Source organism: Cetorhinus maximus, chromosome 5 (assembly GCF_964194155.1).
Source record: "Cetorhinus maximus chromosome 5, sCetMax3.hap1.1, whole genome shotgun sequence".
NCBI classification, from domain to species: Eukaryota; Metazoa; Chordata; class Chondrichthyes; order Lamniformes; family Cetorhinidae; genus Cetorhinus; species Cetorhinus maximus.
The window spans coordinates 82,834,273-82,861,915 of record NC_135883.1 but is presented as its reverse complement, the minus strand read 5'-3'; the positions used below and the strand labels follow the sequence as shown (position 1 = coordinate 82,861,915).

General features: G+C 46.4%; 1 protein-coding gene across 5 annotated transcripts in view; it reads right to left on the bottom strand.

Annotated features, from left to right (window-relative positions):
- Positions 1 to 5,597: 5,597 nt before the first annotated feature.
- The window catches only part of ptprk (protein tyrosine phosphatase receptor type K), a 640,293-nt gene continuing 618,247 nt past the window's right edge, over positions 5,598 to 27,643 (bottom strand). For all 5 annotated transcript variants that reach the window (XM_078542126.1, XM_078542128.1, XM_078542127.1 and 2 more), the window contains 3 exons: positions 24,386 to 24,549; positions 23,620 to 23,755; positions 5,598 to 6,817 (listed from right to left, as the gene is read on the bottom strand). In XM_078542126.1, the coding sequence (XP_078398252.1) occupies positions 6,764 to 6,817; positions 23,620 to 23,755; positions 24,386 to 24,549 (354 nt within the window). In that variant the 3' untranslated portion in view covers positions 5,598 to 6,763. The remainder of the gene's footprint in view (positions 6,818 to 23,619; positions 23,756 to 24,385; positions 24,550 to 27,643) is intronic.

The window sequence follows — 27,643 nt, the reverse complement described above, 5'->3', positions numbered from 1 at the left end:
TCATCACACTCCTGACTTGTGCCTTGTAGATGGCGGACAGGCTTTGGGGAGTCAGTTACTTGTCGCACGATTCATAGCCTCTGACTTGCTCTTGTAGCCATAGTATTTATATGGCTAGTCCAGTTCAGTTTCTGGTCAATGGTAACCCCCAGGATGTTGATAGTGTGGGATTCAGTGATGGTAATGCCATTGAACATCAAGGGGCAATGGTTGGATTCTCTCTTGTTGGAGATGGTCATTGCCTGACACTTGTGTGGCGCGAATGTTACTTGTCATTTGTCAGCCCAAGCCTGAATATTGTCCAAGTCTTGCTGCATTTGGACATGGACTACTTCAGTATCTGAGAAGTCATGAATGGTGAACATTGTGCAATCATCAGCGAACATCTCCACTTCTGACTTTATGATGGGAGGTCATTGATGATGCATCTGAAGATGGTTGGACCTAAGACACTACCCTGAGGAACTCCTGCGGTGATGTCCTGGAGCTGAGATGACTGACCTCCAACAACCACAGCCATCTTCCTTTGTGCCAGGACATACCTGAGCAATTTTCCACATAGCCGGGTAGATGCCAGTGTTGTAGCTGTACTGGAACAGCTTGGCGCGGGGCACGGCAAGTTCTGGAGCACGAGTCATCAGTACTGTTGCCGGAATGTTGTCAGGGCCCATAGTTTTGCAGTATCTTCAACCATTTCTTGATATCACGTTGAGTGAATCAAATTGGCTGAAGACTGGCATCTGTGATGCTGGGGACCTCTGGAGGAGGCCTCATGTTTACCCTAATGCCAATTCTACTGTTCAGGACTGGTGGCTGAGGCAATATCCACATATAATAGGAGTAAAACAAAAGCAAAAATACCTTGAAAAACACAGCAGGTCTGACAGCATCTGCGGAGAGGAACACAGTTAACGTTGCGAGTCCGTATGACTGTTCAACAGAACTAAGGAAAAATAGAAAAGAGGTGAAATATAAGCTGGTTTAAGGGGGGGGGGCGGGGTAGGACAAGTAGAGCTGGATAGAGGGCCAATGATAGGTGGAGATAACCAAAAGATGTCATAGACAAAAGGACAAAGAGGTGTTGAAGCTGGTGATATTATCTAAAGGTACAGATAGCCCTAGTGGGGGTGGGGTGGGGGGAAGGGATCAAAATAGGCTAAAAGGCAAAGATAAAACAATGGATGGAAATACATTTAAAAATAATGGAAATAGGTGGGAAAAGAAAAATCTATATAAATTATTGGAAAAAAGGGGGATCGGAAAGGGGGTGGGGATGGAGGAGAGAGTTCATGATCTAAAATTGTTGAACCCAATATTCAGTCCGGAAGGCTGTAAAGTGCCTAGTCGGAAGCTGAGGTGCTGTTCCTCCAGTTTGCGTTGAGCTTCACTGGAACAATGCAGCTGGCCAAGGACGGACATGTGGGTATGAGAGCAGGGTGGAGTGTTGAAATGGCAAGCAACAGGGAGGTCTGGGTCATGCTTGTGGACAGACTGAAGGTGTTCCGCAATGTAGAGCAACGAATGCAGTAGATTAAATTGAGGGAAATGCAAGTGAAATGCTGCTTCACTTGAAAGGAGTGTTTGGGCCCTTGGATGGTGAGGAGAGGGGAAGTAAAGGGGCAGGTGTTGCACCTTCTGTGGTTGCATGGGAAGGTGCCGTGGGAGGGGGTTGAGGTGCAGGGGGTGATGGAGGAGTGGACCAGGGTGTCCCGGAAGGAATGATCCCTGTGGAATGCCACCCGGGGGTGGGGTGAAGGGAAGATGTGTTTGGTGGTGGCATCATGCTGGAGTTGGCAGAAATGGCGGAGGATGATCCTTTGAATGCGGAGGCCGGTGGGTTGATAAGTGAGGACAAGGGGGACCCTATCATGGTTCTGGGAGGGAGAGGAAGGTGTGAGGGCGGATGCGCGGGAGATGGGCCAGACACGGTTGAGGGCCCTGTCAACCACCGTGGGTGGAAAACCTCGGTTAAGGAAGAAGGAAGACATGTCAGAGGAACTGTTTTTGAAAGCATCATCAGAACAGATGTGACGAGTCATATGGACTCGAAATGTTAACTGTGTTCCTCTCCGCAGATGCTGTCAGACCTGCTGAGTTTTTCCAGGTATTCTTGTTTTGGATTTCCAGCATCTGCAGTTTTTTTGCTTTTATAATAGGAGTAACTTCATTTGTCGAGTAACTTAAAGATTTTGCATGTCATTTCCTGCCATGTGAAAGGGGTATCCAGCAATCTTGGTAATTGTTAAGTACATTGAAGGCACTGAGAACACAAAAACATGAAGATAGGTATGTTACAGCCATTCTACAACCGTTTCACACTTTGTTTTTTGCTGCCAATTAGATTTTCGGGAATGGAAATCTGGGGCTGAATTTTCTCCCCGTCCGGGGTGGGGGGGTGGGGAGTTGATGGGTGGGCGTGTTCAGGCGCGCTTCTGATCGGCGCTCCAAATCGGAGGCGCAGCGCAATTTTATGCGGGCCAATGAAGGCCCGCCCAGCGTGACATCCGACGGGAAACGCTATGCGCTCCCTGTGCGGGTTGGGGGGTATACCATGAAAGAGCGCACTCATCTCCCTGAGGCTAAGTGCTGCCTCAGGGGGATCGCCTCTACTGTCAACAATATTAAAAATAGAAAAAAATTTCCCTTACATGTCCCCTCATGTGACAATGTCACATGAGTTGGGACATGTTCATAATTTCCATAACAACTTCATTAAAATTTTGAAAACCCTACATGAAACCTCATCCTGCCGGTGGATGAGGTTTCATGTTTTTTCTAGTTGCCACTGGGGCTCCTGGCCTGCCTGCCAACCTTAAGGTTGGATGGGCAGGTCCACTAATTACTTTAATTAATCTGTCAATGGCCTTAATTGACCATTGACAGGTCGACGGGCGGGGTGACGTCGGGTGTTCCACCTGACGTCATCCCGTGTCATTTTACGCGTCGGCGTGCGGGCCCCGCCCCTGCTCGTTGATGGTAAAATCCTGCCCCTGGAGTTCTATTTTTCCTCAGACAGCTCTCAGTTACACCAATGAGCTTCCTAACTGGAATCATCCTACCTGATCAGATTTGAAGAAAAAGACCTATTGAGTGTCATAGATCTGCCAACTGCATGGGAAATGCTCTGTGCCTATGTGTCAGAAACCAAACAAACACATTTCCTGATTGACTTGAACATATTTCACTTTGGCAGATGTGTGTGGACATCCCTCTTCCCAAAGCTCATCTGAAGGCAGATACAACAACTCTATTAAAATATGTCAATGCTTGAATAATATTGAGTGCTTCCTTAGACTCCCCACCCCCCAATCACAGTAGGTTATACTTTCAGGGACACTTCAAAAATGAAGGCATAGCACGGGATCTTTATCCACTGAACTTGCCATGGTGCCACCAAACTTTTCCATAGACCTGGCACACAAACCTGCATTGTTGCCAATCACTCGGCCTTCAGGCAAGCAGTCATAGAATCACAGAATGGTTACAGCACAGGTGGCGACTAGTTGGCCCATCAAGTCCAGGCAAGAACAACTCAGCCAATCCCACTACGCCGTGCTTTTTTCTCTTCAAGTGCTAATCCAATCCCCTTTTGAAAGTCCCAATTGTATCTGCCCTCATCACACTCTCATGCCAGATCTGAATCACTCACTGTGTAAAAATGTTTTCCCTCATGTCGCCTCCGGTTCGTTTGTCAATCTCTTTAAATCGGTATCCTCTGTTTTTTGACTCTTTGTAGGAATAGTTTCACCCTATCTACTCTGTCCAAATCCTTCATTATTTGAACATTTCTATCAAATCTCCTTTCAACCTTCTTTTCTCTAAGGAGAACAACCCCAGCTTCTCCAATCTATCCTCATAATTGAAGGTCCCTCATCCCCAGGAACATTCTCTAAGGTTTTCATATCGTTCCTAAAGTAAGGTGACCAGAATTGAACACAATATTCCAACTGAGGTTTACCAAGAGTTTCATAAACATTCATCATAATTTCCTTGCTTTCCTACTCTAAGCCTCTATCTATAAAGCCCAGGATCCCTTGTAACCACTTTCTCAACCAGACCTGCCATCTGCAATGATTTGTGCACATATACAAATCCCGCATCTGCTTTTGCAAAGTCTATCTGTTCTTGTACCTCCTTTAGAATTTTAGATTCATCTGATGACATTTGCTGTACATGGGTGTCCAGGACATGAGAAACATCTTGGAGTTGATGTGCATTCTATGGGATCAAGGATCCCTGCCACGCCTCTATTTATTAGACTAAGCGTAACAGAAATAAACTATAGATTTACATAATAACAAAAAAACTCACCTGCTACTCAACATTTAGCACCTTTCCTTGAGCTGATGACATTTTACCTCTCTCCTGACTCTCGTGTTCACTTAACATTGCGCTGCACTCTAACTACTTTTGGTCCATGCTCCTAATATCCAGCCTCTCCAATCAACTAATCACCTACCTGCTGCCCTGTGATATCACTCCTTGATTTTTTTTTGTTCATTTGTTCTCACAATGCTCTGTCTCCTGTTGATTCCCCGCTTTTACACCTTGTTGGTTTTGGGCACTGTTTCCCCTCAGGGTTGCTTTGTCCACTTTATGAATGGTGTGAATTGCAACTCACATAGCTGTTTAAAAGTTTGCCAATTTTTGGCACTTCAAATTGTCCCATAAGATCTTGAGATTTTGTGCTCCAAGCATTATAATATGTTCTAGATCAATGAAAAATCTTATGGATAATTTCATTGGTTCCCTCAGCCTCTGTGTAAATAGGGTTTAGAAATATTCTGATTGCAACAGAAGGAAGTGCAGATCAAGGACCATATTGCCATGAATCAGTGCTATATGCAGCTTTCAAACAGTTTCTGCCCTGCCATGGGGTCTCCTTTAATTCAACACTTTTTTGGTGGGGGGTAACTTTTGACTTTGGATGATTCAAAAAAAATTATTTCATGGGATCAGAGCGTTACCAGCAAGGCCAGCATTTGTTGCCCATCCCTAACTGCCTTGAGAATGGGGTGGTGAGCTGCCTTCTTGAACAGCTGGTGTAGGTACACCCACGGTGCCGATAGGAAGGTTTTTGAACCAGCGATCGTGAAGGAATGATGATATAGTTCCAGATCAGGATGGTGATGGCTGGAAGGGAACTTGCAAGTGGAGGTCTTTGCAAAACCAGCGATATTGATTGAGCTGCCCATTATGCATTTCTCCCAATTCCATTGACTTCAGCATAATCCGCAATGCCAGTCACAAGAAAAACAAGTTTGTAATTTCCCCACTGATCGTATACTGTTCCCTATTGATGAAGCTTTGTGAGGACCTTAATATGAAAACTTTTAAACTAAGCAAAGGTTACTAAGTTGGGGAAAGCTGCAGTTTATAAAAGGTGTTAGTTTTATCTGTCATAGTAAAACTTATTAGAATCTAGCAACCCTGACATTTCTATGTATTTCTCAGCAGTCAGTTACAGAGAGGATGAAGTCTCTACCCCACTCCTGGCAATTAGAGAGCAAGATGTGTGGTGGAGCAGGCTCCAACAGGAAGGGCGGGAACATGAAGGTCACTAGAAAATGTTCATAAGCATTCTTCAACACTTCAGATCACTTGATGTCTTTATTCAATCACTTGTTCTGCTATACCCAAAGTCATCTTGATTTTTTAAAACAACATTTAAATGACACAGAAAATACATCACAAATAACTAATTTATTACACCATTCATCCTAAACAGAAAGATTCTTTTGTTGATTTCCCTGCTGGATTACCTTTAAACAAACTCAGTACACATTTTTACCTTAAACCTCTTGTAGTAAGTTACCTCTAATACTGCTTCAGTTATCAGCAGTAATGAATCATCACTATAGGCATTTAAACCAGGTACAGTTGACAATAAGTCACACTTAGCTTTATTTAAACTAATTTACTAACACTTGTGGAAGAAAATTTTAGAATGTACCACCAAGAACAAAAAAACCCTGCATTTGGTCCCAATTTATATACTTCCCAAAAAATCAATGTTCTATTATTGAATAGGTGTAATTAACTAATTTACATACTGTAAACATTACTAAGCATTAATTAAAAAAGTCAGTGACCTACACTGACCACTACATACAAAAGTAAACTACTTAAAAACATCTGAACTTAAAAGCTCTGGCAAAAATAATTCTGAAAAGAAAGATTGTTCAGCTGTCAACAGAATTACAAGCAAACAATAAATACAATGTGCTTTCTTCATATAGACATATTTACACTCATCTTTGGCTTATAATAAAAGTTGCGCTACAAATTATCTGTTGTGATCCAGCAGATTACACATTAAACTTTAATAAGCCAGTCCAAATATTAGCACATTTACTGTGGCAGCATGCAAAGGCTATTTTACACTGCTGCACACATTTCTGCTTTCCAATAAGCTTGGTTCAAAATAAGGTGTAGCATCACTCTGTACAAATTTGTGCATGCAGACCAACAGGTTGGTTGTATTTAAAAAAAAATCCAAAACTTTTGTTGACTAACACTGACATGTTTTTAACCTCTCACTGAGCAATGATATCCACACCCAGATCACATCATTATGATGGCATAGGATGCTCTCTGGTTAATAGTTTGGATACATACATATACATTGTTTTATAATAGAGACAGAATACTTAAGATAGTTAAAACCAATTCCCTCATTTAAATGTAGACTCTTCATGCACAGGCTTAGTGACAATTTTCTTTCAAAAATTAGCACAACTTTTCAAAGATGTAAATGTAGTTACTATGAAGATTCAAGATATTCCAAAGCAACATCATAACAGAATCGATATTGTTCCTGGGGGGAGAAAAAAACAGGGGAAACAATCAGTTTGCTCAGTGTTTTTACTTGAACATAATAATCAAAATTAGTGGAAAGTACAGCTGTTGTTTAGATTATATTTAAGCATTAAATAGCCTAACCAGCAAGATCTTAAACTGTCTTTTTGCCAGTAGCTCGATAATCTTCAACCACAGCGGCTGGCTCGAGCTGCATAATTATGTCATACATTACAAAAAGAATACAGCATCAGATTTATCTACATTTCTGATAACTACGCAGAGTGACATTTTAAATCAATCTGTGAAGACTTCTCTGTAACACAGCAAACACAGCAAAATTACAAACATGTCCTTTGAGAAACTGTGAGCAGAAAAAAAACCTACAAACGCATTTACAAATTTGCTAAACGTAACCACCAAGGAATCATGCTGAGTAAAGTATTCTAATTCATTTTTAATCAAACTGTGTGTAAACAATACGCTTCAATGCAAAAATGTTAATGCATTGAATAATCACAAAATAATCTTTAACTGTTGAATCTGCCACTGAGAAACCATTTCAGAATGTTCATTTCCTTGGGTTGCTGCATTGTCTTGGGTATTTTGGGCCTATATTTATTCACCCATTCCCCACCAAAAAACAAAAATCACAACTTTGTCTGGTCACTCCAATAATGTAACCAGATTAAACTTCAATGTTCAGTCTCCTAACTGGTTAGTAAACTGGCTTTTGAAAGCAGTTTACAACTAATCAGGGACCAGATTTTACTTACATGGATTCTTTCTCCAGAATGGGTAGCAAGGTGGTAGGTGACAGAAAAATGGGTAAGATTTCATTTCAAAATAATAAAACAAAGAAATAAGGTAAAATAAAAGCTAAAGCAGCTGATATTCCTGATAGAGTGAATAGCAAAGATGGAAGAAAAAGGCAAGAAAGAGGGCAGGTAGAATTGGAGTTATAAAAACTACTTTTATTTAAAGAGCCCTTTTCAAAAGCCAACATTATCAATATTATATATTATGGTATCATGATCCTTGTCATCTCCGATAAAATCAATGTAATACTAGGGTAATTTACAGTCTCACTATATATGATTTGATATCTTTTTAACTACATCTAAATGTATCCATTTTTCTAATCTCTTAATATATATTGGTTTTCAATAAATAGCAAGAGTTATTCATAATTTCTGAAAGTGAAAGCTCTTGTTTACCTCAATCATAGAATGGTTTCAGCAAATGAGCCAGCCATTTGGCTTGTCAAGCCTTTTCAGGGTCTCTGGAAGAACAACTCAGCTAGTCCATTTCCCCATCTTTCCCCTGTAGCCAAGCATTTCTTTCTCCTCCGATAATTATCTGATTCCCTTCAATCTGCCAATACCACCACACTCTCAGGCAGTATGTTCCAGATCCTAAGCACTCTCAGCATAAAAAAGACTATTCTTTTGTCATTCACCTAAATTAGCATCCTCTGGTTCTCGACCCTTCCACCAATGGGAACAGGTTCTCCTGATCTAATCTCTCCAGACGCCTTATGATCTTGAACACCTCCATCAAATCTTCTCTCAAGCTTCTCTGCTCTAAGCAGAACAACCCCAGCTTCGCTAATCTATCCATGTAACTGCAAGAACCATTCTCGTAAATCTTTTCTGCACCTTCTCTGATGCCTTCACATCCTTCCTAAAGCGTTGTGTCTGGAATTAGGCAAAATTCTTCTGGCAAAACCTATGTTTTATAAAAATTCACCATAACTTCTTCCCTTTGTACTCTATGCTTCTATTTATAAAGCCCAGGATCCCAAATGCCTTGTTGACCACTTTCTCAACCTGTCCTCTAATCGTCAATAATTTGTGCATATATTCCCATGGATCCCTCTTCTCTGGTCCATCTTTTAGAATTGTATCCTTTATTTATTTTGTATCATGTTTCCTAATTCTTCCTACCAAAATGTATATTTCACACTTATCAGCATTAAATTTCATCTGCCACATATCCATGCATTCTACTAGCTTGTCTATATTCTCTTGAAGTCTATCACTATCCTCCTCACAATGCACAATACTTCCAAGTTTGTCACTTGCAAGTTTGGAAATTGTTCCCTGCACACCCAACGGCAAAATCGTCCCAGATTTGTAGTAAGTGTGGTAGCGGGCAGGAAAAAGGATGTTTTAACCTGCCGGCCACAATGTCGACTTTTCACGCCGTATCGTCCCAATCCCGCCTCATTAATTATGCATTCCTAGGAAACATGTTGTTTCGATGGTAGGTGGGCTCTCATTTGCCGCTACGCCTTCACCTCGCCGCCTCATCACCCCAGGTGCTATATTTAAAGTGCGGCTGCATGCACACTTCTCAGTGCTTCCAGCCTAGGATTGCTGCAAAGAAGACATGGCCCCGAAAGGCAAAAAGACTGCAGTCTCTGGTTTAATGATGTATCCCTCGAGCACCTTTTGGACATAATGGAGACCCGCCATGATGTCCTCTACCCCCATTGTGGCTGCAAGAAGGGCAGCCACATCACTAATCCAGCATGGAAGGTGGTGGTCAGCACCAAAGTCCTACAAAAGAGGACAGCCACCCAGTGCCAAAAAAGGATGAATGTTCTCCTCTGTTCTGCCAGGGTAAGTTACTCTTCTCATCACTCTCAACTCCAACACTCTCAAACCCATCACAAATCTACAGGGCCCTTACTCACTACCAGTGCAAGGGACATCACCATTCACTCTCTCACACACACCTTCATTGTCCTCATTCCATCCGTGGGACCACTCACCACCCACACATGCCAGGCATAATTATCATCTCACCTGGCAGGTGTCCTGCTTACACTCTCTCCATCTCTATCCATGCATGGCAAGCTGGCACACAACAACTGGGAGAGGTCGCAGACTGGTAGAGGAATGCCTAAAATCAAGGTCCTCACGGACCTGGAAAACAGAACCATCCAGCTGGCTGGTGAGGATCAAGTCCGTTCCTGTACTGATGGTGAAGTCAGTGGTGCTCGACCAAGCGAGGATCCAGCAGTGCGACATCCATCAGATAACCATGCTGTAGGCGATGTGTCCTGTTTCACAGGCCACTGTCATGCACTAATTATCCTCGCTTTCACAGGCACATCTGGGGAGCAGCTGATGGAGTCCACGACCCAGGGCCTCCAAACAAGCCCCAAGGAAACCTCTGAAGAGGAATCTAAAGGCACCTTAATTGAAGATCCGTCACAGTGCTCACCCACACCCTCCACCAGCGCAGATACACAAAACTCCATGGGACCTAGCTTTAGAATAGCCTCAGGATCATGATCTATTGAGCGCATCACACTGTCTGATCCACAGCAGGCAGCGGCAGGGATTTCCCTGGTCCCTGGCACTCGGAGGACTGCTGGAGGCCAGAAATTTGCTGAGTCCGAGCCAGGTGATGAGCCTCTGGACTCGGTTATGTCACAGTTGCTGGAGCTGCAAAGGCAAACTCGGGAACATCAGGAAGGGATGTCCACTGCACTCCTCAGATTGCAGGGCACGATGGAAGAGTTTGTCGCCTTCAGGCTGAGGTGATAGCGGCGGCATGCCAATGCACTGAGGTCAGCACTAGTAGGATGGCAGCCGCCATGGAGACCTTGGTCTAGGACATCACTCCTGCACTGCTGCGAGAGTTGAACTCCATTGCTGACCCCATAGTTGGCCTCCAACAGTGTGTTCGGAAGAGGGGTGTGGGGTAGCTTGATCTCATTCCAGCTACCCTTCCTCCCCAAGAAGTCAGCCAGGGGCCCTCCGGCACCCAGAGAGAGGAGGATCAGTAGTTGCATATCCACCCAGGCGACTCCAGGAGTGGTTGGCCCATCCGAATCCCCTCTTCCTGTGACCCTAGTAGCTCCAGCTCCACAGGCCGAGGAGGGTGCCACTGTCACACAGCAGGACCCCAAAAGCAGGCTGGAGCCCTCCAGATGACGCCTGCCAAGGTCATCAAAGGGTGTAGCAGTCAGCCTCCAACTTCGCTGTGGATGTCCAGGGAGCACCAAGATGTAGCAGGCAGGGTTATGAAGGTTAAGAAGATGTAACTCTTTTGAGTCAACCAAGTAAATTAACAAAATTCGGGACAAAGTAAAAGGCAGCCCCTTAAATGGAAACTGCAAAGACAAAATTTAAAGGAAACTTGCAAACATTAAACCAAAATATGATTAACAGGGTCAATAAACCATCCCAGTCCCCCTGCTGCCCACAGAGCACGGGAGGCCTCAACAGACACTGCGTGCTCCCCTCTCCAGAGACACCCGGTCGCAGAAGAGAGGCAGGCTATCAGGTCGGACAGCCCCCTCGATCACCCACTGCCTGGACCCTGTTAATGGCCAACTTGGCCAGGTCCAGACACAGGTTCACAAGGAGGTCCCCCTCCCACCCAGCCCCCTCCACAATGGGTGCCTGTAGATCAGGAGCTTGGGACTGAAGTGCAAACAAAACAACAGTAAAAGGTTTTTTTTAAATAGCTGGTAAGGGAGCGCAGCCCACAACAAACTATATATACATGGTCCACAGACTCCACAAGGCCGCAAAAGACGCAGGTATCTTGGGAATCCGTGAATCGACACATCCTACGGTTGTATGTGACTGCTGTGTGCAACACCCTCCACCCCAGGTCCCTGATGAAAAGCAGGAGGACACCTCCGTACAGGGACCCTCCACTAGGGACCTCTGCTGCCGGATGGCAACGAGGCATGCCAGGGTGTGTCCAGGTGGCGAGCGAGGGCAAGGAAGTGAAGGGTGTGCAGCAGCAGCCCATACAGGAAACTCTCTGCGCCGTGCTAAAGGGCACGGAGGGCATTTCCACGAGGCGACTCAAGTTGTGGGGCACCGGCTCCCGAGGGAGAGTTCGGGGCTCAGGGCCAATGTGGAATTCCATCCGAACAGGGGAACGTTCGGACGGAAGACGACCGCGCACCTGTGCCACCTCGAGACCCACAATGACATTGGGGCCAAGCACGACCGTCCTAAGGTCTTGAATGGCATTGGCCGTGAGCCGGACGTCCACAGATGCGCCAACTCTTGTGGTAGCATCCAGCCCACTCCTCCGCCACCCAGCACATCCCTGATCCTGGTCACCCCGGCAGCCACAGCCCTCCCCTCCGCCAGCCACTGAAAGGGCGGATTCCTGAGCAGCGGCTCTCTGACAATAGCCGCTACTCCCGATGGCGGAGAGCTGCGTTGCAAAGCGACCATGTTCCAGACTTTGATCAGGTCCTGGTAAAAGACGGGTAACGCCTGCAAGGAGGCACAAAGGCCCCTCAGGTCTACAAACAGGAGCTGCACGTCATAATTCAGGCTGTGCAGCTGGCGGAAGAAATACGTCGCCAGGACACACCATCTTGGAGCGGGCTCAACGTAAATGTATCGCTGCAGGGCCTGAAGGTGGAAAGTCACCTCCTGGGTGCGTAGACACACCAGCGCCTGACCGCCCTCCCTAAGCAGGAGACTCAGACCCTCAGCAGCGACCCAGCGCAGCCTTTTGTCCCAGAAGAAATCGACGAGCATTCTCTGGATTTTCAAGACAAAGTCCAGGGGAGGGGTCAAAGTGACCAGCCAGTACCACAACATGGCGGCAATCAGCTGATTTATGACCAGAACTCGACCCCGGTAAGACGGCACTCGGAGCAGTCCTGTCCAGCGCCGCAGGTGAGTGGTGACTTTGGCCTCCAGCTCCTGCCAGTTTGCCGGCCAAGATCCCTCAGCAGGGCAGAGGTGGATCCCCAGATAGAGGAGGCGGGTCCTGCTCCAGGTGAAAGGCCTGAGCTCCTCGGGTAGGGGATCCATCTGCCACTGACCAATCAGGAGTCCAGAACATTTACCCCAGTTGATCCTGACAGAGGATGTGGCAGAGTAGACCTCCTGGCACTCGCGCTTCCTCCGCAGGTCAGCCGGGTTGGTGAACACGAGGGAGCAAGTCATCGGCGTAAGCCGAGAGGACCACCCTGATGCCCGGCCTGTGCAGAACCAATCCCGACAACCTCCTCCGAAAGACACGCAGGAAAGGCTCCACACAGATAGAATACAATTGGCCAGACAGGGGGCAGCCCTGACGCACTCCCCTCCCAAAGCGAAGGGACGCCATCAGGGACCCGTTAACATTAACTAGACACTCTGCGGCAGCGTACAGAAGTCGGATCCGGGCGACGGAATGCGTCCCGAACCTGGATGCTCGCGGAGTCCCGGATAAAGATTCGTGACCCACCCTGTCGAACGTCTTCTCCTGGTCAAGAGACAAGAAGGCACTCGACAGACCAGTATTCTGGGAAAAGTGGATGATGTACCGGACCAGATGGATATTGTCAAAGATGGTATGACCTGGGACCGTGTAGGACTGGTCAGGGTGGATCATGTGGTCCAGCGCGGTGCCAAGACGAGAAGACTTGGCCCTGGCAAAGATCTTGTAATCCGTGCTGAGGACCGGGTGCCAGTTCTTAAGGTGGCGGAGATTCCTCTTCTTCGGCAGCAGGGCAATCATGTGCCTGTGCCACGATAGGGGCATCTCCCCAGTCGCGATACTCGCCCCCAGGACCCCCGCATAGTCAGGACGTCCCAGAACGCCCTGAAGAACTCCACAGTCAGCCCGTCCAGTCCTGGGGATTTGCCCCTGGAGAGGCTGTCGAGGGCACCAGTCAGCTCCCTCAGACTTATAGGGGAGTCAAGCTTTCCAGCGCCCTCCGGGCCAACCTGCGGCAGGTCCTCGCACAAAACTCTGCGAGCATCCTCGCTGGACGTATCCGGAGAGAACAGGGCAGTGTAGTAGGATTTGACAATGGCCCTGATGCCCTCCGGATCCAAGACAAGGGATCCATCGTCAGCCAGCAGCGTAAGGACCCCGTGCCTTTTTTTTAGCGAGAAGAAGGGGGAGCCGTGGTCCATGTCCCAGAGGAACCTGATCCACGATCTCACGTACACGCAGTGGGACCCGACAAGTTGCAGGTCCCGCAGCGCGCCTTTCTTCTCATCGTATGCAGGGCTGGGTCCGCATCGGGCTGACAGAGATGTGTCTCCAGGTCGAGCACCTCCTTCTCCAACTCCCCAACCCTGGATTTCTGCCTCTTTGCCGACCCCCTCGCGTACTCCTGACAGAAGATGTGGGTCTTACCCACGCCCCAACATAGCTTCAAGGAGGGGAAGCCTCCTCACTTCCTTCTCCAGCCAGCCCAGAAATAACGGAATTAGTCCAGGAACTGCTCGTCCTCCAGTAGCAGGTTGTTAAAGTACCAGTACACGGACCCCGTCTGAGCGCAGAACGGAGCGAGCTCTGCCCACACCAGATGGTGGTCCATGCACGGCAATTGCTGCATAGAAGCCGACAGAACGCAGGACACGAACATCTTGGAAACGTAAAGGAGGTCGAGTCTGGATGCATCGAGTCTGGGCACTCCGACTCCAGGTGACACAGAAGTGAAAATGCTGGAGTCAGGATGGACATGTCACCAGACATCCACCAGGTTGAAGGACCCGACCAGGTCCTGCAAATTACTCACACCTAGCGAGCGGCTTTGGGCACCGAGACGGTCCTGGGCCTCGAGGGTAGAGTTGAAACCCCCCGCCGATGACAATGCACTCACCCGCGTCGATGGAGCCAAGATGAGTGGACACTCCCTCAAAGAAGCTCGCTTGCTGCTGTGTGCCCAAGAGAGCATAGACATTCACAAAGTGAAGTGCCGCGCCCCCTAGGCGCACAGTAAGGTGCAGTAACCGGCTTGGCACCAGCTCCTTGACCCCCAACATCTCCGGCTGAAAATGTGGGTGGGGCCAACAAAATAGCCACCGTGCCAGAACTGGAGGCTAGGTGACTCATGTAGACCCCACCTCGCCACTCCAGGGGCTACATAGCTTTGTCTCTCAGAATAATATAGGTTTCCTGCAGGAAGCACACCACATACTTCCTGTCCCTGAGGATGGGAGAAGTTCTGGAACCTGCGCTGTGCGTCCCTGCTGCCGTGAATGTTGAGGCCGGCTATGGTAATCTTCATTGTCAGAAGTATGTGCTACCATCACCATGCCTAGTTAAGGAGGAGAGGACTATTTTAATCCTTCCTCTCCTTCAGGAGTCCAGCGAGAAACGTGTGGACCGTCCTCTTGGCATTCCGGTCCAACCCAGGGGCCTTGAGGGCCTCGCGGGCAGACCAGAGTACAAGAGGAAAAGAATGCCACTGGTTCAGGGCTGACTGGACCCTGCCTCGGCGACGATTACTCACTAAAAAATCCTGGAGCTCCCATAAAGGGACGAGGGGAGAATTAGTGGGGGCACCAAGGGATCCACCACCTCACCCGACAACCACTCTAAGTCGTCCTCCTCCTGGTCGTCGCCTCCGGCTTCCCCGTATTGAGTACGGGGGCTAGTTCGGAGCTGCCAGTCGGCTCCACCTCCATCTCAATCCCACCCCCAGGATCAAGGGCAGAATGGTCCTCTCTGGCCTTATAATAATATGCAGATGTATTACAATGAGTCCAGAAAAAGCTCTGGACCTAGCATGGAGGCGCCAGGCGCTGAAGGTTGGGAGGGAGCCGGGAGGCCGCCCTCGCCACCGCCACCCGACGACCCAGCGGTCGGGGCCACGAAGGGACTGCTGCAGTCCCCTGGTGGGCCAGATGTCATCTCGGGGGTACAAGGTGGGTCGGGGTGGGGCAACACCACAAGGGCGAAACCCTCACCGGCCCCCCGAGGGGCTCTGCTCACAGGACTGCAGCAAGGGGTTGGAGATTTGGGCTCCCCCCAGAGGGCAGAGAGAGGACTTACGGGATGGAAATGCCACCATCTTTTTCATTGGGGGAGGGGACACATCCGACCTCACAAGTCACAAGGTCGTCCCCCTCCGAGGGATGGCATCTCTTCCGGGGAAGGCTGGGGGCTGGGAAGACCTCCATCAGCGAGGCCCCCACCGCCTCATCCAGCCATTCCGGGACGCTCTGCCCTCTGGGGTTTGGGCAGGTCCACCCTCTTCATTAAGACCACCTGGCACGGGGTCGCATGCCCCATCGCCACCGGACCCGGGAGCCTGCGCATGGATGACGCTGAGCCCAGCATGTGGTGCTAAGGCTTACATGGGCCCGGGAGCACGCGCAGACACGTCACCAGGGCCAGATGATGTTCTTATGATATTTTTACCCCCGAGCTGGTGCTTTCAGATGTCTGGGGATCAGGCTGGGTTTGGGGTTCCGGAGTGTCTGGAGGGCCTCCTCCAGGTGGTGGGTCTTTCTCCGCGCCATCTTACAGCGTGGGGTCTCCCCCCACTGCCTCGTGGCAGGGAGTTGGAGCAGCAGTGGCGGGGGGAGGGGGGTGGAGAGAGGAGCGGCGGTGCCAGCTGCGGGTGCCCGGATGGTGCTGGCGGCCTTGGAGGTGGAGCAGTCCTTCCTCATGTGCCCCACCCCCTTGCAGGCAGGGCACCGCACGCCATCCGCTGACCAAAAAATGCAGTAGGCGGCCCCTTCAAGGGTAATATCAAAAATCTGAACAAAAACCTGGCACTGGAAAGAGTACACATAACGGAGGCTCATGTCCTTCAGGCCGAGTGGGATCGGCGCTACCCCCGACCTCACCTCCCCTAGATGACAAAGATGGGGGAGGAGCTCATCAGGGACGAACAGTGGGACGTTAGATAATTTGAGACCCTGGGTGGTGACCTCCAGAGGGTCCACCGCAGGAGCGCCCCGTCCACCGTGAGCCCCTTTTCGAGGGTGAGGTGCACTGCCCGTTCGGCCTTTAGAAAGGACACGGCCTTCCTGTACATTTTCGAGGCTGCGACTATGGCCGAGGGGCCGACAACCCCGGTCAGAGCCTTCATGCAGGCTCGGTGGTCATTGTGGGGTGGGTGTAGCACTTCACCCCAAGCTGACGGGTCAGCAATTTAACTGGTGACAGGGCCGCAGGGGCTGAAGAGGCCACCACCCCTGCATAGGTAGCCCAGGCGGGCCCCGCCACCGGCAAAGATGTTGCTGCCATTGGTAAGTGCTACACCCACCCCAGTACAGGTAAAACAGAAAAGTGCGGAGCAAAGGAGAGTGGGAGTAAGGGAGAGGGAGAGAGGACAGGTGGGCAAACGCCTTGATGTTTCCGGAGATCGGGGGGAGGCGGGGTGGGTTGGTTGGCGGGGTGGGTTGGTGGTGGTATATTCTGATCTGCTGCGGGGGAGAAGCCTTCCCTGGGCAGCTAGCACTGCCCAGGCACAGTTTGAGATCAGATGGTGAAAGTCCTCGGACACAGCTATCTCCGGACAGCACTAGCTAACCCAGGCAAGGCAAGGGAGGGCTGAGTTGGGTACGGGTTTCTTTTCCCCTGAAAGTCCAATCTCTCGCAGCCCTCCCTCCTTAGGTCTTCCTTCCTCCCTCTATAGACAACCAAGCAGTTGAACCAGAGTCTTTACTTTCCCCCAGGCGCCCACCTCGCGCACAAGAGCAGTCCTCCCCCTCTGGCTTTAGTGGAATCCTCTCCCCTCAGCTCTCCTCGAACTCCCAAGCTCTTCAGGCCTTGCTAGACCTTACAAGGCCCCGCCCTGTAGAATGTAATAGCAGCAGCAGCCTTATTGGCAGCAGTCGTCTTGCTCTAGTTGAGGGCTAGAAGCAAATCCCACAGCAGCAGGGACAGCTGCAGCCAGCACCAACCACAACAGCTACCACTCAGGCAGGAATGAGCTGCAGCTGAGCCCAGTCAGGAAGCTGTAACTCTTGTAGAGTTAAAACAATTAACTAAATTAACAATAACAGGGGATAAATCAGGGCATGGGTGTTAATCACTTGTACATAATGTTCACTATTGTAAATAAACTCCCAAGAATGTCTCCTTGTTCTGATGAGCAGTGTTGGTGTCACTCAGATGTGAAACCTTGGTCCTTGCACAAGATAAAGGCAGGTGTCCCAGTCCAGGGCCTCTTCCCCGTGCAGCTTTCAGACCACAGTAATGGTCCGGCCTCACACTCGCTGGACACATTAGTGATGTCTGCACCTTGACGGTCCTTGGCGTTGCTGCCAGAATGTAGTGGGCAGGTGTCAGAGAGTACAGTCATTCTCCCTGTGTGTTCTCAGCACCTTTAAAGTGGGGTGGCCCCCATCCCGTCAGCATCTGTGACGGTATGCACCTGAAGGGGTCAGGTGCTGGAGGCTGACAAAGGACCAGGTGCATTTAAAGTTTCACGGCTGTGTCTCCATGATATGATCCTGATCACGGACTGCAAGTGAGCTGCCCTCAGCCAGATAGGAGCACTTTAAGCTTGAACCATGGGGGAGACTGGTCCAAACCGGAATGATGACATTGCAAGGGGCTGTGAGTGCCTCCACCAGTGACTGCTTCACGGCCAGCTTTAGCAAGGCGATTGGACAATGTGCCCAGTCGTCCAACTGTTCTGCAGTCCACTGAAGGGCTCATTAGTTTGCAGACTGTGCCGAGGGGTGAAAAGCTCTGGAGCATTTGGTGGCAATTTCATGCCTCTGCGTTGCTTGAGTGGGCAGATAAGCTAGAGGCCCGACTCCAAGCATCAGAACTGTCTCAGCTGCTGAGGAATGGTCACTTTATACAAGGTTTCCTGAATGCATGGCTACTTCCCTCCCCCACTGCCCCACACGTGCTTGTGCAACACCATCAACCGCTGGGCAACCCTTGCCCCCAGCAACGCCCCTCAACCTTGAAATCTAACAAGCGACCCTCGCAAGCACTGCGCAACATTACTGTGTACTGACCTCTGAGTTCCCCTCAAAATGCAGCCTGCCAAGTGCATGCCTTATATATGCTGCTGTGAAACATGTCAGTGTGAGATGATGCAGTGTGTGGGGGATGATTCCGGCAGGCTGGCCTTATAATAATATGCAGATGTATTACAATGAGGTTCCCAATGTCCGACGGCGGGAAATGCAGCCCGCCATTGATGGGCAGAGCAGACGATCGCAAACTGGTTTCATGACATCGTGAAACTGATTTTTGGCTTTCTTGCTATATTGTCCACTCACGCCGCCAAATATGCCCAATGCCAGCAGGCACAGAAAGTTCCGCCCTATTATGACACATTTCAGATGTTCAAATCCCATAGGGAAACCTGAAACAACCTTCATTATCCATTTTTGCAATTTGTATGTTTCCAGATGCAGGCTTTGAATTCAGTAGTAATAAGACCATCGAGTCTCAAGAGGTTTTTAATATAAAACTAAATTAAACATTTATTAATACAAAAAAATTGCAAGCATATATAGATGTTTACAAAATTACTACTATAATAGCTACAAAAATCCCCTAATTAATCTGACACTCAGTAAAACCCATAGATTTAAAGAGACACCTGGCAGAGCATACCCTGGACAGTCACATTCAAATGAGTTTCTTTTAGCCCTGGGGCCTTGTAGACAGACTTTAGGTTTACAGGCTGGAGGCTTCTCACATTTGATGGATTTTAAAATGTCTCTGCCTTACACACAAACTCCTTTCTGTTTATATTAGCTTTTCGTTTGAGTGTAAATTTCCCATTGTATTACTAGGTTTTTAATTTTACCCCTTCAAACAATAACATCCTTTGATTTGACCAATTTTATTAGTAAGCTGAAAAAAAACATTGCTTGGTGTCTTCTAGCTAGGTGCAAGATTTCACCCATTCTTCTGAATGCTTTATTTAAAAATGCAAATTACCACCTTGATACCTATGTTTCTAAGCTTCCCCATGTTTATCTAATTACCATTTCAAACCTACTTCTTTCTATACATCAAGGCACTCAGACTAGCTGCCTTTAATCCAATTAAGACACAGACATACACACACATAGACACAGACACCGCTAAACTCCAGTTTAAAAAAAAAAATTCCAGTAACATTAAAGGCTTTAATCTCTTCATGACACACCCCAAGTATTAGATCAAGAATACCAGTGATCCTAATTCCAGCACCTGAGGAACCCTGGTACATACCTTGTTCCGGTCTGAAAAACAACCATTGACCAGTACACTTTCTGTCACTCGGCCAACTTAATATCCATACTGCACTGATCTTTTTATTCCTATATGTATATATATCTATATCAAGTATAATTTTGGTCTTGTATTACTGGTGAAAACAATCAATTGTAAATGTTTCCTGTTCAAAACTTGACAAAAATCTGCCCCAATAATTCTTCAACTTAAAATGAAAGTGCCATCAGAGTCCATGTCAGGCCACAGACAAAGCACAGTTATAAATTAGGTCATATATTTTAAATACATGTAAACAAATCATGAATTTGATTTCTTGGAACAGTATTACACACTGGTTTATAACAAGTATCAAGGTCGGCGCAGACTAGATGGGCCGAAGGGCCTCTTCTGCACTGTGTGTGATTCTGTGAATCTTCAACACCTTGTCTCTATCATCAGGGATTAAAATTAATCAACATTTAACAGAGTTGAAAATGAACATGTATCATCCAGCAACTTTTTTAGGTGATGCAAAACATTTCTGGAAAGGATGTGGTTGGGGAGAACCTCTGGGGCTAATTGTGCACGTTGGTGCTATCTGATTTTCTCTACATACAGAACAGCAGCAGAAATGCCACAGTGGTTTTAATCCCTTAGCAACTAGACAATGGGTTGTTCTCATTTTATAGCATTTAGATATGGTGGGGGTGGGGTGGGGGTTTGACATATGAGGTAAAACAAAACCTACAGGAGACTTATGAAGTTAACACAATATGTTTGCTGTCAGATCCAGGACAAGTGTTATATGCACCCATAAAGCAGCATTTTCACTCTAACACAATTACAAAAGAAAAATTGCAATATACCTCACATCAGTATTTTCAATAAGCATAACAATGGTAAACACATTTATATTATTTCCTGTGTCTTTTAAAAAAAAAGTAAAGAAACTCATCTTCCACTTACCCTCAACCCTCATTTGCTATTCTATTCAAACTGCAAACCACATACGAAATGCTGTGGTTCAATCCATTAACTACTGAACCTAGTTAGCAGATGTACCACAAAAGTATCTGCAAAGCCATTCTTTGCAAATTTTTAATATGAGGTGGAATTAGGGAAACATATGGAACCAGAGACTCTGGATCGGATTTTCGCGGAGTCATGAACACTCCACAGACCTTTAAAAATTGTGGATGGGATCCAATTCCACAATTCCTGCTCCCATTCCTGACTCCTCTCATTTTCACTGGCGCTGGAGAAGGGTGTGGGGCAGCAAGCCTGCACTCCTGACCTGGCCGACTCCATTGGGGATATACATTTCCTAGCCCCGCCCCAAAGTTTCTGTGGAGTCAAGCCACCTTCTCAAGGACTTGTGGTTCATGTCCCCTTAGAGCAGGGTTGTCCAACCTTTTTGCGTAGAGGGCTACATTTGTATCTTTCTCACTCAAGAGGTCAATGAACAAAGTTTGCAAAGATAAGTTTTGGCACAACATGAGTTATGATAAAAGAAACAACCTGCTAAAAAAAAAGTTAAAGCAATAAATACATAATTTTAAAAAGTTAGTAATTAATAAAGAGGACCATTAGAGTGAGAGTGTGTGTTTGCCTCACTTCTAGTCTCGGGGTGCTCACTCACTCATCCTCACCCACTATGAGAGTGGGTATGTGTGGTGGCAATTTTAAAAAATTAATTCATGGGATGTGGGTGTCGCTAACTAGGCCAGCATTTATTGCCCATCTGTAACTGCCCTTGAGGAAGTGGTGGTGAGCTGACTTCTTGAACCATTGCAGACTATGTGGTGTAGGTACACCGACAGTGCTGTTATGGAGGGAGTTCCAGGATTTTGACCCAGCCATTGTGAAGAAATGCCAATATATTTCCAAGCCAGGATGGTGAGTGGCTTGAAGGGGAATATCCAGGTGGTGGTTACCCATGCATCTGCTGCCCTTGTCCTTCTAGATGGTAGCGATCATGGGTTTGGAAGGTGCTGTTTAAGCAGCCTTGGCGAATTCCTGCAGTGCACCTTGTAGATGGTACACATTGCTGCCACTGTGTGTCAATGGCGGAGGGAGTGAATGTTTGCGGATGGGGTGCTAATCAAGCTGGCTGCTTTGTCCTGGTATGTGGGGACGAGGGTGAGTGAGACTGGGAGCGAGCTAGACACACACTCTCGACTGCACCCTCTTACTCGAGAGGCCTCGTCTTCTCCCTCCCTCCCCCGCTGGCAGGCAACCTCTCTCTTCCCCCATCTCTTCACCAGTGAGCCTACCAGCAGCAAACACAGGAGTGAAGTGGCTTGTGATTGCAGGAGCAGCTCCTTGCAGATTATTTCACTTGGACTTTTCTGTATTTTGAACACTGGCTCCGCAGGCCAGATAGAGAGGCATGGCGTGTGGATTGTGGCCCATGGGCCGTATATTGGACAAACCTATCTTAGAGGAATCATGAATCACAGTCTGGATTCAGGAACTTTCTGAAAGATAACTTCAAAAGGTCTTCCCATGCCACATCATGGCCCTCCACCACGCCCAACCTCCCCCTCCATACCCTCCATGCTAACTCAAATCACTTTGATGTCCATTCACCCAAGAAGCTGAGAGCATAGGCTGCCTTACAGGCTTCTCTTTGTTGAAACAGATGCATAGAAGAGAAAACATTGATCGATAGCTCTACAAGCTTTTGTTTTCTGTTATCTATTTTGTCACTGGCTTAATGTTTATTTACACCAGATAAAGAGGTATCATAGTTTCTGTTATTGATGCTTTAAAGGTCTGATTGATTGACATTTTTATAGGGTTTTTGCAGCAACAGTTTTTTTTTTAAAGAGTTAAGAGAGTTATGATTGTTTTTTAAGCATTTCCACATATGCCATTGTTACCATAGGGTTCACTGGATCTGTACAGAATGTATTCTGTGTGAATTGGCATTGAAGTACTATGAGCTGGTATAAAGCGACCATTGGGGGTAGGTGGGGGAGTGAGGGGCGAGGGCTAGAGGGCCTAATATTTAACAAAACAACTGGGACAAAGTCCCAGAGAACTGAGCAGACCTTTTAAACAGCGCGCCTCGCTCTTGGAAACCCCTGGGGCCTCCTCCAATCAGCCTGTTGGTGGGGGGGCGGAGTGGAGGGAGAGGCCCAATTCTGTCCTGCACCAGAGCATTTCCCCTCCATCCCCATGAGGTGGGTGCACTGGGCTGGGAAATTTCCCAACTTTGATGGTGAAAATCCACCCTCCATACTAGTTCCTGGTATTTGCTGAATGAGTTGTAGTTTGGTCTGCACACTTTTATACAGGAATGCTACTCCAGATATCAAGGTGTTAATGTTTAACCTAATTCAAGCTGTTGTAACAAAAAAAAAGCCCAGTGGATACCTGCTCAAATAAGAAATGAAGTTCCCAGATGCATTATGAAGTTGATAAAGATAATAAGCTGCTAACATGATTTTGGTGAGTAACCTTCCATTTGCAACAAATTATAAATAATACTCATGATTTGTGACAACATGTAACATGCCAAGACTCTCAAATTCATTAACTGGTAAACTGTTTAACAAAAACAACACTTAACCCTACACTTTTTCAGTCTACCTTGCCTTGCAACTCTGTTGCATAGATCAAGTATCCTATTCCCAGGTTCCTTCAATGCCCATTTAACTCGTCAAGAGGAAACATGGCATCTCTTTCTTTCTATCCAGAACTGACACAGCAATCTTCAGCCTTGGCTGAGAGAAGTTAAGACTGCACTCATACACCCAATGATACTTGAGAAGCAGCACACAAACAACAATAAAACTTGCATTTAATTTTGTGTCCATGAAATAGATAAAAGCTTAACATTTGCCTAATATGTACAATTCACCCATCTTGTTAGCTGTGAAGAGAATAGAAAGGAAAACGTATTTTATTCAAACAATTTCTCACCAGGGTTTCCACCATATTTGGTTTGTTGTTCCGAAGTGTCTTTACTCCATGGAAAACATCAACCACATTTTGTCTTTTGACCATTTCACATATGATGTTAATGGCACAGAACATTCCACTACGTCCTCCTCCATTTCTGAAATATGTTAAAAGACAAATTTTAAAATTTACAATCTTCAAATTATCAATTTTCAACTTTATTTTACAGATACATCAGTTTTGCTTTATCAAAAGTGTTTTATTTTAGATGTTTTAAATCTTCCTGAAAGGTACAAGAATGATACTTGTTTTCTCAGTGAAACAAATGATGCATCAAATCTGAAGAAGGCTTAACGAATGAATATATTGCTACACTTAAAGATTTTTATAATTTACTTAGTTACAAACAGTATTTTTACTCTGGAGAGATATTTTTCTTTTCTGTCACACTAGTGCTTATAGCTCCATTTGTAGATTCCTCATCTACAAATCTGTGGCTAAATTTAACTATTGTTCCTTTAACAGAAGCAATAGCCACATGAAATTGCTGCCTCTGTTGTCTATTTGTTTGCCTATTGATGAATGGAATTATCCCTGTTCCTCACACTGAATCAAAGCAGAGTTAGACATAAAAAAAATGGAAATCATTACATCCACCTTGAACTAAAGCACCTTGCAAATATAAACAGATAGTGCAGTACAAACAAATGCATCGTTAACAGCAGCTGAAAATACTTAAAACTTGTGGGACCCAAAGTGCAAGGAGTAGCCTAATGACATTACTCACAGACAGTGAATAATAGTGCGCCCTTCTCCTTCGTCACATTCTTCTTGCCACTTATCAACCTGAAGAATTAACTTCAGAAATGATCGCTTTGAGGCAGGTACTTCCCTGTGAGCAGCCCATCCTAAGTATTGGAACTGTTGCACCATGAGATATCCTTCTTGTGGCTGAAGGATTAAACAAAGGACAGGCATTGACGCGCCAGCTTCAATATAAAAATAATAATTGGCTGTTATCAATTAAGGCTAGTTTAACTTGCTAAAACCACTGTAACTGCTTCCAGATCATACGCATTTCTGTACATTCATTTCTAATAAATCATTCTTTTGCTACAGAGCCACCTTCTTGAATATCTGCAGTCCGTGTGGTGCTGATTACATTTTGTCATAGTGTTTTGGTACACTGAGTGGCTTGCTAGCCCATGTCAAAGGGTAGTTAAGAGTCAACCAGCTTGCCATGGGTTGGGATTGACATATTTGCCAGATGGGCAAGGATGGCAGATTTCCTTCTCTGAAGGAGGTCGGTGAACCAGATTAATTTTTATGACAATCTGGCAGCTTCATAGACATCATTACTGATACTAGCTTTTTAATCCAGATTTTATTTAATTAACTGAACTTGAAATACCCAGCTGCCATGATGAGATTTGAACTTGTGTCTTTAGCTACCAGTCAGATGCTGCCCAGGCGATGGTGACAGAGGAGGAAACTCAGTCACTAGAAGGGTTTAAAATTGATAAGGTGGTGGTATTGGATAAGCTGTCGGTACTTAAAGTTGATAAGACACCGGGACCGGATGAGATGCATCCAAGAATATTGAAGGAAGTGAGGGTGGAAATTGCAGAGGCACTGACAATAATCTTTCAATGTTCCCTGGATTCAGGGGAGGTGTCAGAGGACTGGAGAATTGCAAACATTATGCCCTTGTTCAAAAAAGGGTGTAAAAATCTGCCCTGCAATTACAGACCAGTCAGTTTAACTTCGGTGGTGGGGAAGCTTCCAGAAACAATTATTCAGGATAGAATTAATAGTCACATGGAAAAATGGGGATTGATTCAGAAGAGTCAGCATGGATTTGTTAAAGGAAAATCGTGTCGAACTAACTTGCTGGAGTTTTTTGAAGAGGTTTGATGAGGGCAAGACTGTTGATATGGTGTATATGGACTTCCGAAAGATGTTCCATACAGACTTGTGAGGAAAGTTATAGGTCATGGAATAAAAGGGACAGTAGCAACGTGGATACAAAATTGGCTGAGGAATAGGAAACAGAGAGTAATGGTTAATGGATATTTTTCAGGCTGGAATAAGGTTTGTAGTGGAGTTCCCCAGGAGTTGGTATTGGGACCCTTGCTTTTCCTGATATATATAAATGATCTAGATTTTGATGTGCAGGGGACAATTTCAAAGTTTGCGGACAACACATAACTTGGGAGAATTGTAAACTGAGGAGGACAGTGTAGAACTTCAAAAGGACATTGACATAATAGTGCAGTGGGCAGATAGGTGGCAGATGAAGTTCAATGCGGAGAATTGTGAGGTGAAACATTTTGGTACAAAGAACATGGAGAGACAGTATAAAATAAAGGGTACTATTCTAAAGGGTGTGCAGGAGCAGAGAGACCTGGGTGTATACGTGCATAAGTCATTAAAAGTGGCAGGACAGGTAGAGAGAGCTGTTACTAAAGCATACAGTATGATAGGCTTCATTGATAGGGGCATAGAGTACAACAGCAGGGAGGTTATGATGAACTTATATAAGACACTGGTTAGACCTCAGCTGGAGTATTGTGTACAGTTCTGGGCATCACACTATGGGAAGGATGTGAACGCATTGTAGAGAGTGCAGAAGAGGTTTACGAGAATGGTTCCAATGATGAGACACTTCAGTTATGAGGAAAGATTGGAGAAGTTGGGACTGTTCTCCTTGGAAAGGAGAAGGCTAAGAGGAGACTTGATAGAAGTTTTCAAAATCATGAGGGGGTCTGGACAGAGTAGATAGGGAGAAACTGTTCCCGCTCATAAATGGATTGAGAGCCAGAGGGCACAGTTTTAAAGGGTTTTGCAAAAGAAGCATATGTGAGGTGAGAGAAAACATTTTCACACTGTGAGCAATTAGGGTTTGGAATGCACTGCCTGGAAGTGTGGCAGAGGCAGTTTCAATTGAGGCATTCAAGAGGGCATTGATGATTATTTAAATAGAAACAACATGCAGGGTTACAGGGAAAAGGCAGGAGATTGGCACCAAGTTAAAATACTCAAGACACGATGGACCAAATGGCCTCCTTCTACACCGTATTCTGTGATTCTGCGGAAGGTGCTTTGAAGAAACGTTGGTGTTTTGTAGATGGTACACACTGCAGTGACAGAGCATCATTAGTGGAGGGAATCAATGTTTAAGGTGGTGGATGGGGTGCTGGTTAAGCGGGTTGCTTTGGCTTGGATGGTGTAAAACATCTCGAACGTTGTTGGAGTTGTCCTCATCCAGGCAAGTGGAAAGTATTCCATCACACTCATGACTTCTGAATTTTGGATGGTAAATAGGCTTTGGGGAGTCAGAGATAAGTTACTCACCACAGAATTCCCAGCCTCTGATCTGCTCTTGAAGCCACAGTATTTAGGTGGCCCATTACATATCCAAATCAACAACTTTACTTCAATTTCTAACCCCTTTATAAATGTGTTATCGAATGACCACAGCATTAAATGTGAAGACTGTTGTCACAAAAACACAAGAAATAGGCTCAGGAGTAGACCACATGGCCCATCAAGCCTACTCCAGCATTCAATACAATCATGGCTGATCTTGGGCTTCAACTCCAATTTCTCGCCCGCTCCCCATATACCTTAATTCCGAGACACCAAAAATCTGTTTATCCTAGCCTTAAACATATTCAACAATGGAGCATTCACAACTCTCTGGGGTAGAGAATTCCAAAGATTCACAACCCTTTGAGTGAAGTAATTTCTCCTCATCACAGACCTAAATGATTGGCCCCTATCCTGAGACTTTGTTTTAGACTCCCCGAACAGCGGAAGCAATCTCTCAGTGTCTACCCATCAAGCTGCTTCAGAATTTTGTAGGTTTCAATGAGAAAACTGTTTTCCGGTTTTCACAGGAGAACAGAAGCAACATCAGGATTACTGAAGGCTACCAGCAAAACAATAGGCAAAACATTTTTTTTAATGTTAAAAATGTAATTAACAAGTAGCTCTTCCTGGCACAGCATTTAAATTGTGGGCCGATGCTAGCCCCTGTTTACCC